Raw genomic sequence first — 18,797 nt, forward strand, 5'->3', positions numbered from 1 at the left:
TTTCCTTCCAAATTTTCCAATTTTCAGATCCCATGGCTTCCTCTTCAGATCCTCCCTCTTCCAGACACCACACTTACAACCGTAAACAAAAATCCCTCGGCCTCTTATGCACCAAGTAACCATCTCTCTCTCTCTCTCTCTCTCTCTCTCTCTCTCTCTTAATTTACAAATTCAATTCATTAATTTATTCATTCAATTTTCCGATTGCAGTTTCTTGAGCTTGTACAATCGAGACAACGTTCACTTAATCGGTCTCGACGATGCCGCCACCCGACTAGGTACTAATTACGATGTACACTTATTTTTTCTAATTGATTTATTTATTTATTAATTTAATTATTTTATTTTTAATTCAGAGTGGATCTAATAGTTGTTACTTTACTCTTTAGGTGTTGAAAGAAGACGGATCTACGATATAGTTAACGTTTTAGAGAGCATCGGGGTTAGTTTTGTCGTTTCTTTTTAACCTTAATCTATGTTCACTTATGTCCCCCCTTTTTTTTTTTTATTCTCGGACTTATTGGTTTTTATTTGTGTTTTTATTTTTTTAGGTTCTTGCAAGAAAGGCCAAGAATCAATATACCTGGAAAGGATTTGCGGCAATTCCTGTTGCTTTACAGGAGCTCAAGGTAATTTCGATTCGATTCGTTTGGTAATTTAAATTTTCAAATTTTTGGGAATTGTTTTTGATTTCATAATTGTGTTTTGTAGGAAGAGGGTTTATGGAATAACCTTAATTCCCATGAAGCTGGTAATGAAGGGGGCAATGAAGATGCAAAGGTTGGATTTTTCTTTACGAACCCTAGTTTATCTTTTTGATTCATTTTTTTTTTGAAGTATAGTTGGATTATTAGGTTTTTGATATTATTTAACATTGTGGTTAGGTATCAGATGAGGATGATGAAGAAGAATCATTATCCCAACCCACTGGCAGTCAGAGTGACAGCCTGAACCCTAACTCTACTGTTCCCAGATCTCTGAAAAATGGTAACTTTATTAAAAACATTTTATTACTGATTTTATATTATTATTATTATTATTATTATTATTATTATTATTATTATTATTATTTATTATTATTATTATTATTTATTATATAAGCATAATAAGACATGTATGAGCCTGTGTTTTGTTCTAGTATATGATACTGCTAGGATTAAGAAGCGACCCAAAATATTACGGGGAAAGGTCATGTATTTGGTCCAATTGGAGTAAATAAATAAATATAGTTTTTTGCTTAGAAGTATTTATGAAGTTCACATGAACAACACAATTTTAAAATTATAAGGTATTGTTTGTGACTACAAATAATAATTTAAAGGGAAAATAGGTTAATGTAAACTAATTTTACATTGAACATAATTTATTTTGATATATTATTGTATTTTTGTAATTGTTTGAGACAATAACCACTATGAATGATTGTGATTGATTGTTAGTGTAAAATATTTATACATTGATTATGCACACCCATTAATCTCTTATTTAAAAAAGATAACTAACACTTATAAGTTATAACTAAGGTAGTCATGATACTATTGCTTATTGAATTTTACAATTCATAGATTTATCTATATTTATATTTGTATACATTTTTTTCATAACAACAAAATTAGACACTTGCATAGTATATTAAGAGTAGATTGACTGAGACTTGACACACGTTGTCATTTGTTGAGGCAGCGGTGCTCAAAATTTTAAATTGCAGTCACATCATTTTTAATATTGTACAGAATTGTGATCAAAATATGGCCGGCACAATCATTTGCAGTAATCTTATGGTTCTTTAGATATCATAAACCTTGATGTCGGCCTAAAGTGGTCCTGAACTTTTTTACTTTTAAAACCCCCGCACATGCTGTTTAAATAAATGTAAAACAAATGTATAGTCATCAATTTGGTGCTCACTCTTCTACTCCAATGTTTTGCAGATAGAAGGGAAAAATCTTTGGCGCTGCTTACTCAGAATTTTGTCAAGCTCTTTGTCTGCTCTAATGTAAGAATTGCCAAGTTTCTTGTACACACCAAGTTGATTTATGTCTTGATTATCAATATAGCTGATATGATAAAAATGTTTATTAACAATTATCATTCTACTCTATAGGTGGAAATGATATCCCTTGATGATGCAGCAAGGTTGTTACTGGGAGATGCATATAATTCATCAACAATGAGAAGTAAGTGATAGAATGGTTTTACTCACTTGTTCAGTGTTTGTTATGTTGATTCTTTTCATTTACACTCAAACATTTGGCATTTCAGCAAAAGTTAGACGCCTATATGATATTGCAAATGTGCTAACCTCCATGAACCTTATTGAAAAGGTGATATTCCTCTATTTGTTTGTTTATTTGTTCATTTTATTATTTGTTGTCACTGCAAATTTGGCTTATGCATATTTTGATGTTACAAATTGATGCAGACCCATACCACAGATACAAGAAAACCAGCGTTCAGGTGGCTTGGCTTAAAAGGGAAGACATGGAATGAGTCAATTTACAATTCAAATCAAAATGAGTCTAGGAAAAGGGCTTTTGGAAATGATGTCACAAACATCAGCTTTACGAGGAGTAATAGAACTGATTTTTTCATGAGTGGGGACTTCAGCCAGAACATTAAGAAGCAAAAGACACAGGAAAATGATAGTGGGTTATGCCAGGAAGATAAAAGCAATATGAAACAAGGCATAAAACAGGCTTCAAGCAACTATCAATTTGGTCCTTTTGCTCCAGCCTTTGTATCCAAAGCTGGAAACTCTGAGAATAGCAAAGTGAAGCAGGCGCATGATTGGGAGAGTCTCGCAACTGCACATTGCCCTCAATATCAAAACCAAGGCAATTAATTAAGTACTTTCATCTTTTTGCAGAACAGTTATAAATGACTTATTTTTTGAGACTGGTTATTCATTCATTGTACTTTTTACCACTAAGTGGTAGTTTTCTTTTGATACTTATTTCATCAGTTGGGCAGATTTAATGTTTAAACTTTATTCAGTGGATTGATTACTGAAATCTGTTATTGAAAATTCAACTGATCTGTTATTATTTACTTTTGATGCAGCTTTGAAAGATCTTTACTCTCATTACATGGAAGCATGGAAATCTTGGTACAATGAGGTTGCTGGGAAAAGGCAAACGCAAGTTTTGTAATTTATATCTGACAAAGTCAAATAAAATTGTTTTTTTTTTCTTTCTAAAAAGAGATAATCCATTGTAAGATGCATTCTAGATGTGCCAACTTAGAGGCTACCATTTACGGATTTTTTAACCGCTTGGCCTAATATCAGATTAGGCCTTACTTGGAAGTTCTTTATCACACCTGTTTATGAGAGTTGCAACCCCTTATGTAAAGGGAATTCTTATGGGCTATCCCGTCTACAGCTGTTAATTTAAGAATTAGTTTGTTTTAATTGATCAAATAGTTAGTTTTGTCACCATATTTTTTATTGATATTATCCTTGTATTATTAGAATTTCATATTTGTCGTTAATTCTGTATTGAGGAAAGCTCGCACATTTTGACAATTAACCCACACGTTCACCGATCTTTCCTTATCGTATTACATAATACCACAAATATAATAAAAGAATATGCAAAGGTTGAACGTAGCTCAACATCTCTCCAAGACTCTAGATGCTAGTTTTTTAGACTGCATCTTTTTAATTTTCACCACCGTGATTTAATATTTGAAAATTATAATTGATTTTCTAACAATCTGTTCCTCAATTAAAATATTCAAATTTCGTATACCATCTAATTTTTGTCTCTTTATTATTGCCACCACTGTCTACCCTTCTCATTTCTTGTCTTTCTTATGTACACCTTACAAGCTTATTTTTAACAAACTTGACTGTGTTTCCAGAAATTACTCTAATTTCATCATTCTACAAGTATAGAACAGTTACACTTCAATGTACTTGTACAGCCTTTAAGAATAACCAACATGGCACACCTTTTGACATCTATATAGTTGTGAATTTTTTTGGTACAAGGATGTCCATACGATTCCACCATCAACTTCATCGTACTTCAATTGTAGTCTGCATCGGTCGTCTGGTATCATTTATAATGGCTGAGTTGGTCTCTTGAAACTATTGACTTTGATACTACTGCTAGAAAAGCCCACACAGACCGACCATTAATCCATGTCGAAATATTTTTGGATGAACATACATAACCACACCATAGACAGAATAAAAGAGCACACAAAGACTTAAAAGGTGGTTCTACTTACATCTACAAAAATAATTTACCATGTCATAGTATCACAACAATGTAACCTACCCAATGTGTATAAACCTACAATTCTTTCTAAAATTATAAAAAATGCTAACAAATACATCTCCATAATAAATGAGCCTCTACACCCTCTCTCTATGACTTAGCTGGAGATCCATCAATGCTCCAAACCTTCGATAGATTATTGTCATTCAAACTAATTTTTATGTATACAATGTTTGGTTAATATTCTTCAAGCTGCACATGTAACATCTATTTATTGTTTGGAAAAAGAGAAAATAAAAATAAAATAGATATTTTTTTTTTCAATTTAGAAGAGAAAACATTAAAAAAAATAAGACAAAAATTTAAGTAACATTGCAGAGATTAACGTTAAAGAAACAGGGATTTTACATAGGACAAACTGCAAAGCAAGTCGATTTTGGTTTTTACTGTGTAAGGTAAAAATAGTTCTAGAAACATAAAAGTTAATTTAAACATATTTGGTGTGTTTTATATAATTATTTTTGCATCTTTAACGGTTTCCAATTTGTAATTGATTTGTAGTTTTTTCTTTTAAACATGATTTTAGTTTGAAATTTACTGTTTAACTTATTTTTATATTATTGTATTCAAAATAAAATTTATTTAACATTTAATTCATTTTTAATCAAAACAATGTTATAAGTTTAAGTAATTCAAAATCACTTTTTGTCCCTGCAAACACACTAGGACGACCAGCTGCAAAATGAGTTTCATATGTTTATTTAAAACCAAATCAAGTGAGACAAGTCTGTCATGATAGCGTTCGAAAATTGAAGCATGATGGTTAGGCCAGCGATAAAAGCAAATCAATGAAAACACTACCACCAGCATAAACTTGAGTGCAACCAATTCCACTATTTTACAAAGACATTATATGTCTCTCCACCTCAGAATCATAGTCACACTTTGGTATTACCCAACCCTTATTCGATGTCGTTTTTTATAAACCTATCACAGTTTTGCAGGAGGTTGGTACCAGCCCCATGGTTCCTCAGAGATATACTGAGTCACTTGTTTCACGCTCAAGTAATTGTCAAGTCCCCTGAAAAAAACATTATTAAAAAAAATCAGACTCAAGCTCAAATAAGATAGGTTTAGCCAACTTGTTTATTTCTCACACCAGATCTGACAATAGTAGAGGTTGAGGTATGTATATAGCAATTGTGTAACAGAGTTCTTTGTCTCCCCAATCCAATTATCCCTTTATGTCAGTTTAAGACCAAAGAAACATACAAATTGGGGGGAAGTCGCCCAACCAGCATACTACTAAGGGGACCTAGCATTGTTTTTATTATTCTTCACTGTGAACAAAAGGGACTATTTATTAATTTTAATATGCCGAAGCACAACAATCCCAATCATTTATAATTACTACAATTTTACAGTGTAACGGTTGCACCAGTGCCATGATCTGTTCATAGCTTTACAGTGTAACGGTTGCACCAGTGCCATGATCTGTTCATAGCTTTATTGGCTGTTAGATTAAATTTAGTTGTACAGGATCAGATGATCAATACACTGTAAACTAGGAATGGTACAAGGGCACTCAACAATCCATAGACTTCACCTTATAGTTGTGTGTTTCTTTTACATATTAAGAAGTTGTAATCACCTCATTATCCAGAGAAAAATAAAAAATAAATAAAAAGGCATTTTAGAAGACTTCCACAATTGCTAATGTAGTAAATAGAGCCATACCATTCTCCCAGTTCACGGCCAAAACCACTACGTTTAATGCCTCCCCATGGGGCTTGAGTGAAGCATGGTTGAGAGCAATTGATCCATACGATTCCAGCCTTAAAAGCCTGCATCGGAGCAATACAAACTATTTAGTTGCAACACCAATCCAATTATTTAATCATTTTCTGTGATAACCTATGATCAGTCTCACCTTAGTAATGCGCTCACATCTTTCTAGATCATTTGATATTACAGCAGCCCCTAAGCCATAGCTGTGGAGGACCAGATTATATAACTTAGATACCAATCCACAAATGAAGGAAAAACTGTATACAGATGAAGTTAATGTTAGTTCACATAAAGTCATCAACTCACATTGTGTCATTTGCTAGATCAATAGCTTCTTCCTCAGTGCTAAATGTTTTTACACACAGAACAGGTCCAAATACTTCTTCTTTCCAAATTTGCATGGAAGTAGTCACATCAGTGATAATGGTTGGTTCAACAAAGAATCCTTTCTTTAGATGCTGCCATTGAAAGAAAAAAAAAAATCAATTCTCATGGCAATTGCAGAAATACGTAACTGAATACACTTGCACGGAAAGCATAATCATACCTCTGGTCGAGACCCACCAGTCAAAATGGTTGCACCCTCACTCTTAGCATTCGAGATAAACTTCAATATTTTTTCATACTGAACCATAAAAATATCACATAATCATTGTTCAACACCAACATGCATAGTATCATACTATCACTAAACTGATTTTGGTTGTCTGACCAGAAAGGAAGCTACATTATGTGAACATATACAATGATCAAGGGAAGGTTCCTTATTCCTTGTCATATATAAAACCAACCAACAAGCAAATAATGCTTCTCAGGAAGCTTTGCATTGGTCCATACTATAAGCAACTTGATATATTTCATAATGATATACATTTACAGATACATTTTCATTGAATATTGAATAAGCAATTTGAACATACAAAAGCATCTCATCCTTTACTTTACACAAGGAAGAAGATAAGATAAGTAAACATATAGCATATACAGAAATGAGAAATGAAAATATACCTGTCCTTCGCTAACAACAGGTCCTAGCCTGCAACCTTCTTCCAAGGGATCTGAAATTTTGATGTTTTTGATCCATTTCACCATCCTATTCAAAAGTTCTGTAGCTATACTTTCCTGAAATGATAAGAATATCATAGGTTATCAGTTTTCGCAGATGAATGCCGACAGAATCCCTACCAAGTTGTCCGACAAAGTTCTAGCACAATTTTAACATGATCAGTCCCATATATGCAGACAAAGGAAAAAACGTAAATGGAAGTTACAATTACTTGTTTTATGAGCTAGCACAAACGTTTATGGAAGGAGTTGAATCTATCTATTATACTTACATGTACAATAAGACGGGAAGTTGCACTGCATATCTGACCATTTGTCCAGAAGCAGCCAAAGATGGCCCATTCAGCAGCTTTAAATCATAAGAAAAAGGGGGTCAGATTATGCAATAGGTAATCAATAAAGTTCACTCATCCTCAATCAATTTTATACGAAACACGACACCACAATGCAAGCAAATGTACGCTGTCCATAACTAAATAGTTATACTGGAGAAGGAACTGACCCTTGTCGAGGTCAACATCCTCAAAAACAATTAATGGGCTTTTTCCCCCAAGCTCTAGAGAAACAGGCTGCCAAGAAACCACAAATTTGATATTACACGTACTCGTGAAAAATATAAAATGCAAATATGAATGGGCAAATAAGGTTCCAAACTCTTTCTGAGTGTGTTTCAGTGTGTGTTTTTCATTTCATTAAAACAGAAAGAAATATGAATTGTACATAGTTTGCAGAAAATGCTGCTTAAAAATACCTTGACCAGCTGAGCTGCAGCTGTCATAATTTTGCTCCCAGTTGCAGAGCTTCCAGTAAAGGCAATCTATTAGAAATTTCAAATGTTGGTCACTAGATCATAGTAGCTTTGCAAAATTAAAGATATTATAGAAAAATGAATGCGGGACATAGAGCAAGATTCAACCCTGTATATCTCGAAATGTATTAAAAACTAAAGACAATTGAACCTTGTCAACATCAGGATGAGATGCCAAAGGAGCACCAGCTTCATGTCCTAATCCAGTGAGAATATTTAATACACCTGGAGGAAGGTCCACTTCTTTGCATATTTCACCCAGCTCCAAGCAGGTTCTAAAATTGTAAAAAAACACAGCATGAGAAAAAAAACAAAACAAATAAATAAGACTGAAGAGTTGATGAGAACATAACATACAAAGATGCCAATTCAGATGGCTTCAATATTGCAGCACAGCCAGCAGCAAGAGCAGGAGCAACTTTCCACGTCGCCATTAACAGAGGATAATTCCTAAAACAACATTTGATTAAGCATTAAACAACACTCAACTAGCAAACGACAGCATTATTACAGTAAGCAAACACAACCATCTGCACACATACGGGACCTAATATACCAGAAAAGTAATCGTTATCGACGAGAAAAAGTTTGCATTGCCATAACAAATCTGGAAATTCTTTAAAACAAAAGATAACCAGCACAAAATGCACAAAATCAGCAATCCAGTCCTTCCAATCAAATCTCATGCCGTTGAATTAGGGTTGCGTTGCATCTCGATCCAATGGCCAAGATTTGACTGAATTGACCAGATTGAAGTCAAAATAGTTCCTAAATTGGTACCCAAAAAAAAAGGTCAAATAAGAATTAAAGGAATACAAATGCAATTAGCAAATGAAGAAAGAAGAAGCAAACAAATACTACCATGGAGTTATTAATCCAACAACACCAATAGGCTCCCTAAGGACATAACTCTTGAAAGTATCCATGGGAAGAGACACAGGAGCCTTTTGCTTTGCATCCAATTTTTCAGCAAGATCCGCATAAAACTCAAAGCAACCAGCAACATCATCCTACACAGAATAAAAATAACCGTTTTCATTTTGCAACGAGAAAGCGTAAACAGTAGAGTTAGTTACAACTAATGGCACTTACAATGTCCCACGCGGCTTCATCGAGTGGTTTTCCACAATCAACGGCTTCAAGTTTAGCGAGCACAGTCTTTTTCTCGATAACCTTGGCGGCGATGGCGCGTAGATAGCGAGCTCGAACAGCGCCAGAAGCGGAAGCCCAATCTGCACCTTTGTTGCGAGAGAGAGCAGTTTTGGCGGCGGCAACGGCGGCATCTACATCTTCCTTAGTAGCCGCTGGGATATCACCTGAATTGAATCAAGTATACAACAATTGAGATTTTGAGATGATTAATCAAATCTAACGGTGTTAGTAAAAAAAGACGGAACTGCTAAAAATGGAGAAGAGGGAAGACCGATGATGTGTTGGGTGGAAGGGTTGATGATGGGAATCCGTTTGTTGAGGATGGGAGATTTCCAGTCTCCGTTAATGAATAACTGTCGAGTCGGGATCGGAATATCCATTTTTTACTGTCTCTTTATCTCTAATCTATTCTTAATTTGATGGAGATCAAATCTCACAGTACGAGTTGATGAAATTATTTTCCCAGCTTAGCTGTTAGTGTTAAGTGTTAATAAGGTATGCTTCTTCTCTTACACGCCTTTTTTTCCTTTCTTCATCTTTTTCTTTTCTCTCTCTTTTTCGATAGTTATTTATGGTAAAAAAAAAAAAAAAAACTACGTTAGGCAATTAATTGAGCTTGATTGGAAAATTAAAGTGTGTCGTACCTAAAATATTAGGCAATTAATTGGTCTAGGGAGGGGTTCAGATTTAGTTATTTTCTATTCATGTCTTCCCTCCCTAAGTAAAACAGTTGTTATGTTTTTTTAATTGAAAATATTCATAAAATAAATACAATCAATGATTTTTTACGATATATGAATTAATTTGATGTTTATTGATAAATTTCATCATTAGATTAATAATTAAATGAATTTTATAAAATAATTATTTTTATCATATATATAATTATAATAATTAAAAATTATTTATTAAAAGTATCAATGAAATAAAATTTAATTTTTTTAAATTTTTTATTACTTGTATATAATAATAAATATTGAATATTTTTTATAAATAAAATGTAAAAAATTAATATAATTGATACTTATAAAAAATAAAATGATATTTTTTCTTATATAATAATCTTTCTTAAAATATAAAAGTCAACAAATAACTATTTAATTAATAAAAATAATCATTAACTTATTAAGTTAGTAAACAAATGTACAAAAACTCTTAAATTTATAAATATATCATAAAAGCTCATCAATATTTGTTGTTATTTGTTGATGCTAATTGGGGGTTGCTTAGTACGTAGTTTTTTTTTTGGGCTTAGGCAAACCTTATTCCATTCAAAAAAAGAGATGATCATTATGGTGATGGTAAGTGGTAACTGATAAATGACTCTTATTTTGATTTTGTATATGCATTTAATCTTATTAAGTTTATGACTTGGTCTTAACTTTTTTCAAACTTAGGTGCTTGTGGTTTTCCCTTAGGCGCTTTGCTAATGCTTAAAGTTTTTTAGTACAAGGATTGAAAAATCTCATGCATGCTTATTAATTTACCAGATCTTTTCTATTATTATGAAAATCACTCTTCAGAACAGAAGCATAATTTGTTTAAATATACAAGAAATTCTTAGATTAGGAAAAGTTGACCACAAAAATGTCAAAAGATGTTATCATTATGTCATCCACTTGTATTATCTACTTGTATAATAATTGTGTAATAAGTTAAGAAGTGTAATGATCGTGTCTTCCATCATCAAAAGGGAGATCATTATAGAGCTTACAACTCATTTGTGTGTATAGTATGTATTTTGTCGTCTTGTAATCCTCTTTGATTATAAAAGGAGGAAGGTTGTGCTTTGTAAGATCATCGAAAAATAAAATAAAACTTGGGTATTTAAGAAACATGTTCTTCTAAATTTTTTTGTCTTCTTTCCTGAGAACTCTAGTTTATATGTTCATATTATAGATTCATCTCAAAATATGTTAATACGTTCTACACTCGCATCAGAAACGAGGATCTTGTGCATCAAAAAACATATGATCATTGATCCTTGCTACGGTCCTTTCTATCATAAGATTTTAGTTTTAATTGATAATCTGTGTCTTGAGATGTATGAGCCTTGGAATGACTTTTTGTTATCTCGGTTTGATGATTCAATTAAGACTATGCGGTATCAGAGCCACATGTAAAAAAGGGATGCCTATAGTATGAATATAGTAAAGAGAGTGAGTAAGGAAGAAAACCATCTAATCATGGAAACAATTGATATATATGGATTGTAAGTACATGTACACTCAGAATAAATTAAATGAATTCAAAAGAAAATAAATAAAAAATATAAATAATAGTTTTCAACCAATTAATCTACACAAAAGACGTTAATTATATTTAAAAATTTCAATCAATGTTTGTGGGTGGCTTTGGAATACTTGGTTTTGATCCAGTGAAGACCAACGGAGGTACCATCCTTTAACTTCTTGATGCCAGTGGATGCCACTCCTTTGGTCTTACCTAAACCTTCTCCAAACTTCTCCTTGTACTTTGTTGTGTTGCTCTTGTTGTTGGAACCAACCATAATAGGGTCCGGACCATTGTCCCACTGATCTGCCCAAGAAGTTCCATATGAGTTGTACACGTTCCCATGTTCCATTCTAGCTTGATCGATCGATCTCTACTTCTTTCTTAATCCTTCTGAGTTCCACCAAAATAAATCACTTTGTATAGGGAACTGAATTGATGGATTACCAATTAATTATCAACGCTTATATAGTCATGATTGGCAATTCTATTATATAAAATAAAATAAAAAATTCAACTATATTCAAATCCATGAGCTAAGTAGTTACGATGGCGTGTGAATTTTGGCACGTGATGAAGCATCGCCTCCATTTATATTTTAATTATTATTACTGTTCAACAAAGACGTCTATAGAGTAGATGGAACCTTCTCTTTGAGAAGTTTATTTGAACAATTTTATTTTATTAATCAGAAAAAACATATGTGAGTTTTGGACTAAGGTCAACCACTTTATCTACCGTGCTTTTACGCTCTCCAAATTTTGTGTTCAAACTTCAAAGGCCTCTCTTTGGACTAGAAGCTTCCAGGTCCATCTGGATATGATTTGTAATTTCTACATTCAAATTGAAAATAATAAGTCAAAGAATGGCACCCAAAAATTAGAGAGAAATCCTATGACATAACGTGTCCTATTTCTCAAATATGGTCTCCAACAAAATGGATAGGCAAATTCTATGGTGGCCGGTGTAGTAAGAATGCATAAAACTTTTTAACTGAGTTGTCTAGTTGGTTGATTAAACATAATTGTTTTCCGTTTTTCCTTTTATTTACAAAATAATTTTTTTTTTTTATAATAATCAATCTCATTTAAAATGAATAAAGAGAAAGGATAAATCAACGGCCTTAGATCTACCAAAAGTTTAAAACAACATGATACATTTATATTTGAATTCCTACTATAAGAAATGTGTGTATTTAATGTTTGTTGGACCTCAACTAAAATTATTTCGGATAGAGAAAATCAATAAAAACATATATAAATACAATCTAAAAAGTCAAATTTTTTAATCATAAAACTTATTTCAAATTTAACCACAATAAAATGTATTGACAAAAAAATAAAATAAAATAAAATAGTTAAATAATATATAATATGAGATACAATATATTACATAAAAAACATAACCGTACTTATGTAGTTTTATTTTATATATATATAAAAGTAAAATTTCATTGATAATAAAACATGACACCTTTATAAAGATAAAAAAGTATATTTTAGTAAGAAAAATATATTATTATAAGTATAAATGGTACTCAAAACTCATCACACAAATAATTTCAAAGACACATTGAAGACATGATAATGAGTTATTCCACCAAATTGAAAATACAATTTTTTCCTCTACCCTCCCAAATAATAAACCATGTTAGTCATCCTAATTGATAGAACCTTTTAACATTTTTTTCCTTTAAACATTGAGTTAAAAGTCAAGCAATTTTCCGACACAATAAATTCAGCTAAAATCTACATCGTATACTTCAAGTTTAACATAAAATATTTTTAAATATGGACAAACACAAACAAATCAATTATAAATTTAGATTGAGATTCTACATTCTTTATATTTATCATTTTATTGAATATTTTCAAACTTCAAACTCAAATCGACTATATGTAATTTTTTATTTATCTAAATTAACTATTATTATTTTAGTTTTTTTATGAGTGAAGAATATGCTAATAATAGTGACAACTACCTTTAGTTGTCATAATTAACAATATACGGAGACGTGAAAACAAACATCAAATTAAAGACAGCAAACAAATACAACTTTGTGCTTAGAAGAATTTATAGATAAAATATAGAAGAAAACTAAATATTTACGTGGAAATCCCTTATTTAAATAAAAAGAAAGAATAAAATGATATGGAAATGTGATTCTTTAGTCATAAGATGCCCTAAACCATCTTTCTTGATTGTGATGAACTAATTTTTTTGTGGTATTAAAATAAATATCCCTAATAAGATCCCTTCCAAATTTTCAACCACATTAATTATTATTTTATATACAGATCCGTAATTCTATTATATATTTTTTTTTTCTGCGATTCATAATAAATACTCTATTGAAAATATGAACTAACTTTTTCCCCCAAAAGGTAAACCTGTAAAACACAATACTAATTGTCAACCAATTTAGTACCACAACAAACTTTTTTAATATCCATAATTTACTTAAAAATGTCTTATATCTATGGAAGTATAATAGAGGACAAATAAAAATATAATAGAAGAGTTATACTAATGGTTACATCTATTCAATAACTTCATACCAAATAAATATTATTTAAAATTAATTTTTTTGGATTAAAAATGACTAGCATGTGAATCATATATACAGATTTTTATAAGTAATGTTATATATAATATCACATGAAGTTAATTTTGACGCATCTTATTTACATATATTTGTAGTTTAAAAATAAGAAATTATTGAAAAGTAAAATTAATAGAAGAGAAGTAATTTTGGAAAATAAAAGAAATAAATACGTTATTGTAGTGTTATAAAAAAGAATTGTAATGTTAGAATAAGTAAAAGGTGAGAAAATTGGTAGAGAGTTAATGAATGGAAATTTTTTTTTTTTGAGGAAAAAGGTGGTAAAGAATAAATGAATGAAAAATTAGGATTTAATTTATTAAACTGTCCATATTTTGAATATGTGTCAACAAATTAGGCTATGGTGATGGTGTAAAAGTGGTAGACATTGGTTATATATATAAAATATAATCTAATATGATAATAGATTTCAAAATATTTGTTTTTTATATTTTCAGTTTTTGAAAAATACCATAAACAAAAATTTTCCATTTTTTTTTTTAATTTCCTTTGCTTCGACTGTATTTTTTTTATAAAAAAATTCATATAAATATCTTTCAAATTTCATTTTTTTTAAAAAAATCAGAACACTATTAATTCCCAAACATTTAATTTTCAGAAAAAAGTCCGAATTTTGAATTTGTTTTTAAATAAAATGTTCAGAACACAACTATATTAAGGATTTAAAAAAAAATTAAAATGAGCTTTTTAATAAAATAGAAAAAACTATTTTGTAATTAAGGTTGGTACGAAGATTAGTTGGAAGTAGCAAGTATATATTCATTCTATTGAGAGTTTCTTTTCTCAATCATCTCTTAATTAACCAATTTAAAAATATATTTTAATAAAAAAACAGCTCGTGATTGATGGTGGCCATCAAATGGACAACCTAAATCAATACTATTACTAGTGTAATGAAACTGTTCAAATTGGAAGCAAATTATCATGATATTTATTATTTGGTAAATGGAAACTCATAGGAGGTCCAAATGAATTAATGTATGTCGAGTGGTTATGAAACAAACTGATTCTCAACTGCAAAAGATTGATAAAGAAACTTTTGTCAAAAACTGTGTCCAAATGGCTCATGAGCCCTCTTTGGTCAGTGAATAAACCTAGCACATGTTATTTACAAATAAAATCGAGGACCATATAAACAACTAAGTGGGACATAATTGAAGACAATTAGACAAAGGTACATGCATGAATACATATTTTTTTGTCGTAATCGAAATGGACGCTAACTAATTCAGAACTTTGAGGGAGATAAGCCAAATTTGGTAAGTAAATTTTTTCTCAACCAGTAATCAAATTTAGATACTAAGATACTACCTAAACAACTTGACATTCCCCAAAATACATTAGCCATTTGCATACAAAGTTAATATATGGGACCAAAAATTTAGTATAAGTTAATTGTGTGAGTTTAGGATCGACTCAAAGGTCAAGTAGTATAAGTTAAGATTTTATACCTAAATATCTATTTCAAACTCACGTTATGTATTATTTAATGTTGGATTAATTTTGCTTGATATGACTTACGTCTTAATCAAATTAAAATTTTTATCAAATAATTTATATTTATATTTATTTATATATTTTTTTGTCTTTTGTAAGTAATTCAACTGATCAATTAAAAAACACTAAATAAGTTTTAAGTAAGAGGATTCAAATCCAAATAACTATTATAACTGTTAAATTACTAAAATTTGTTTATTTCAAAATAAAGTTATATTTTTCTCTTTCTCGCTGTCTCTTCTTTATTTTGTTGTGAAACCTGAACCTATAGTATTCTTTTGCGTTCCTGGATACTTATATTACTAGATAAAGGATTCACAGAGTCAATAGATAATATCCTAAAAGTCTACTAATAATAAGAGAAACAAAATGAAGTCTACCAACAAATACAAGAAATAAAATCAATAACGCATAAAAAGATGGGAGAATGAAAAGATAAAAAAGTTATATTTGTCAAATTAATTTAAAGTATATGGGAAAATTTGATTTGAAAGACATTTTACTAAAATTCATATATTATGCAAAAATAGGACCCCAAAAACGTGAGAAAGGTACCGAGATTACTTCAAGCAATCAGTTAAATAGAATCTTATAGAGAATCTTATAGATGACTAAGATAGCGGTGGCTTAGATGGGTCATGGTCACTCCCAATTTTTTTTGTATTTTTTATATAAAAATATTATTTTGTGACACCTCTATTTTAAAATTTAAGTCAATCTTTATATGTTTATAAATTGCTATTCATGTATAATTTTTTTTTATCTCCAATATTTTTATTTGAATCAATCATATGTTATCTTTGAATTTGACTGTAAATAAGTGATAGTATACTCAACGTTAAATCGTATTGCTCAACCGAATCACACAGAACATATAATTTTATTATTATGGAGCGTACGTCTTTGCTATATTTGTATAACTATTATCAAATTGTATGTGCTATGTTATTAACATATGGTAATGCTCACATTTTAGTTAACTAGATTATATATTTCCTATGCTTCTGTCAATAACTTTAATTACATTTTTTATTGTATTACCTCTATTATTATGAATAAAATGCCATGCAGTTATTTGAGTAAAAAAAGGTAAGAAAAGTAACATTAAAAATTGTGAATGGAAGAGGCACATAGGTGGATCTAAATTCCACGCATTACTATATATAAATATTTACATGTATTAATTTATTTCAACCGGTTGATGTAAATTACATTTTTATTCATCAATCTTTAGATAATTTTTATCATTATTTTAAAATTCGACGGTCAAAATCAATAAGTTCAAGTGTGCAAGTAGTTATCCCCTATTTTAGTAGTTCAAGCAATATGCATGAATAATGTGTCTAAAACATGAGAAAAACATTACCATAGATAATAGACAACACTTACATAAAAGACTTTTGAAAAACATTGCTTAAATTTTTAGACTATTTTTAAAAAGGGAAGAAACTTGGACAAAAAGAAAAAAAGTGACTTATACAAATTTTTACCAATCAACTAAATATGGATTATTTTTCCTTACTGCTCTGCACAGCCAATATGCCTACTTATTGGGGCTAAATGCTAAAAAATCAGCGTCAGATTTTACCGGTACAACTTCCCCCAAAATTTTAAGTTATTGTGGATACAAGTTATATTTTTTATATATTTAATATTTAGTTTATTTATAAGTGATGTGAGACTTAACAATTCACACGTGAACCTAACAACTATAAATGAGTTAAATATTTGATATATAAGAGTTGTAACACATTTACTTAATATCTTAATGTTTTGAGTAGAAATGTGGTGTCAAAATCCCTTGTAAACCCTGAAGTATTTAATATGTTGTTTCTCTCTAACGCCCCTAGACTCCCCAATAAGTGGCATCAGAGCCATGATTCAACTTGATAGAAAGAGCGGGAGTAAATTTTGATGTTTGATCTTTGTATCAAAAGTCTTATTGACAACGAAGGTAAGAGGTTGGTCCCTTTTTTTTTATAATCAAAATTTATATTAAAAAAAAAAGTACAAAAAGCACTCTAATCCATTACAAATTTTTTGAGTTACACCAAAGAAAGATATTCTACCAAATTTATACCAATCCAAATAATTTATAGAAGAATGTTTTCCTTCATCATACTAGTAAATTTTATTTGAGCAACAAATCTATAAAAAAATGCACAAGTATCTGCAAATAAAATTTTATTTCTTAATAACCAAATACTAGAATGTGAGAGACTCATAGTTATATTGGAGATCATTAAATATTAAATATATATGAATGATTAAGTTTTATATTGACTATAATGAATTAAACATTAAATACATAAAAATTATAAAACATATTATATAATACTTTAAATTTTTTTAATAAAAATATAATATTCAAATCTTAAAATATTTAATCCAGTTGTTCTCCCGCACTTCAGATTCCCAACATAAATAACTAACTATACTAATATTTGTATAAGGTTGCTATCGTGAACAAACGGATGAGTCTGTATCCATATGATATAGAGAACCGACAGTTAATTTAATGGCACTGTTGGTACGTTCCTTTCATATAATTTGATCATATATAGATAATTATTACATGATTGCTCCACACCACCAGCAGCTACTAGTATATATAAAACATGATATTAACTAAAGGGACCCCATGCTACTGCACAATCTATCCACTTCGACGATTTTTTGTACAATCTAACTGTAATAATTTTATAAGTCTTTTTAGTTACCTTAAAAACGTTTGCTATTTATTTTACGAAGATTCTTTTTTAGATCTTTTGCATATATGACATCGATGAAAATATTTGTAATTGTACTATATGATATTTTGAATGAGACAAAGGTAGCTCGGGCCACTCTTTACAAGTTACAACGGGTTGGGGGAGAAAAATTCTTCTTTTGGGCACGAAAAATTGGAGTGTTTTTTTTAATGCAACCATACAAAAAAACAAATTGATTAGAACATCAAATACTAATTATTTCCCTTTTAGAAAAATGATCTTGTTTATGTTACTTATAGTTATAACTTACATTTGAAGAATAAGTAAAATGATTGTTTATGTTACTTAGAAAAACATTGATTAACTTATTTTTTTTATTATGTGATGTTTTATTTTAGGCGAATCCATTAGATGAAATATTGTGATCAATCTAGTGACAAAGTTAATTTTTGGATAAATTACAGAAAAAACACGTAATGAACTTGATGACCAATGTTATGTGTGAAATTATATATTCTCCACCAGTTAGTATTGCTAGGGTTATATTTGTCACTGTAATCTTTAAGTTAAATTATTGTAAAAGATTAATCTTTTAACTTTATATTAAGTATGTCATTTAACTTTTGTAAGTTACATTAATTTCATATATATATATATATATATATATATATATATATATATATATGTATATATATATA

The 18,797-nt window shown here is 30.0% G+C and overlaps 3 protein-coding genes across 4 annotated transcripts; 1 reads left to right on the forward strand and 2 right to left on the reverse strand.

Moving 5' to 3' along the window:
• The first annotated feature begins 6 nt into the window (after positions 1-6).
• On the forward strand, positions 7-3,436 carry LOC101505596 (E2F transcription factor-like E2FE). Of its 2 annotated transcripts, none has more exons than XM_004508764.4 (11): positions 7-115; positions 211-278; positions 390-442; positions 552-629; positions 712-780; positions 885-987; positions 1,932-1,996; positions 2,105-2,177; positions 2,263-2,324; positions 2,423-2,846; positions 3,061-3,436. In XM_004508764.4, exons 1-10 carry the CDS (start codon positions 33-35, stop codon positions 2,840-2,842), a joined length of 1,074 nt encoding a protein of 357 aa, XP_004508821.1. In that variant the 5' UTR covers positions 7-32; the 3' UTR covers positions 2,843-2,846; positions 3,061-3,436. The 2 variants fall into 2 exon arrangements, with proteins under 2 accessions (XP_004508821.1, XP_004508820.1); XM_004508763.4 differs by having other exon boundaries at positions 2,423-2,834.
• Positions 3,437-4,959: 1,523 nt separating this feature from the next.
• Positions 4,960-9,590, reverse strand: LOC101506136 (aminoaldehyde dehydrogenase 2, peroxisomal). Its single transcript, XM_004508765.4, has 14 exons — positions 9,308-9,590; positions 8,977-9,200; positions 8,746-8,894; positions 8,242-8,334; positions 8,036-8,159; positions 7,828-7,893; positions 7,579-7,645; positions 7,349-7,425; positions 7,020-7,133; positions 6,559-6,636; positions 6,318-6,469; positions 6,154-6,214; positions 5,961-6,067; positions 4,960-5,304 (listed from the first exon to the last, which is right to left on the reverse strand). The coding sequence occupies exons 1-14, from the start codon at positions 9,414-9,416 to the stop codon at positions 5,214-5,216; spliced, it is 1,512 nt and encodes a 503-aa protein (XP_004508822.1). The 5' UTR covers positions 9,417-9,590; the 3' UTR covers positions 4,960-5,213.
• A 1,610-nt stretch (positions 9,591-11,200) lies between these two features.
• Positions 11,201-11,720, reverse strand: LOC101506467 (uncharacterized). Its single transcript, XM_004508766.4, has one exon. The coding sequence runs from the start codon at positions 11,618-11,620 to the stop codon at positions 11,372-11,374; it is 249 nt and encodes an 82-aa protein (XP_004508823.1). The 5' UTR covers positions 11,621-11,720; the 3' UTR covers positions 11,201-11,371.
• Between the last annotated feature and the right edge of the window lie 7,077 nt (positions 11,721-18,797).

The sequence above is a fragment of the Cicer arietinum genome, chromosome 7 (genome assembly GCF_000331145.2).
Source record: "Cicer arietinum cultivar CDC Frontier isolate Library 1 chromosome 7, Cicar.CDCFrontier_v2.0, whole genome shotgun sequence".
Taxonomy (NCBI): domain Eukaryota; kingdom Viridiplantae; phylum Streptophyta; class Magnoliopsida; order Fabales; family Fabaceae; genus Cicer; species Cicer arietinum.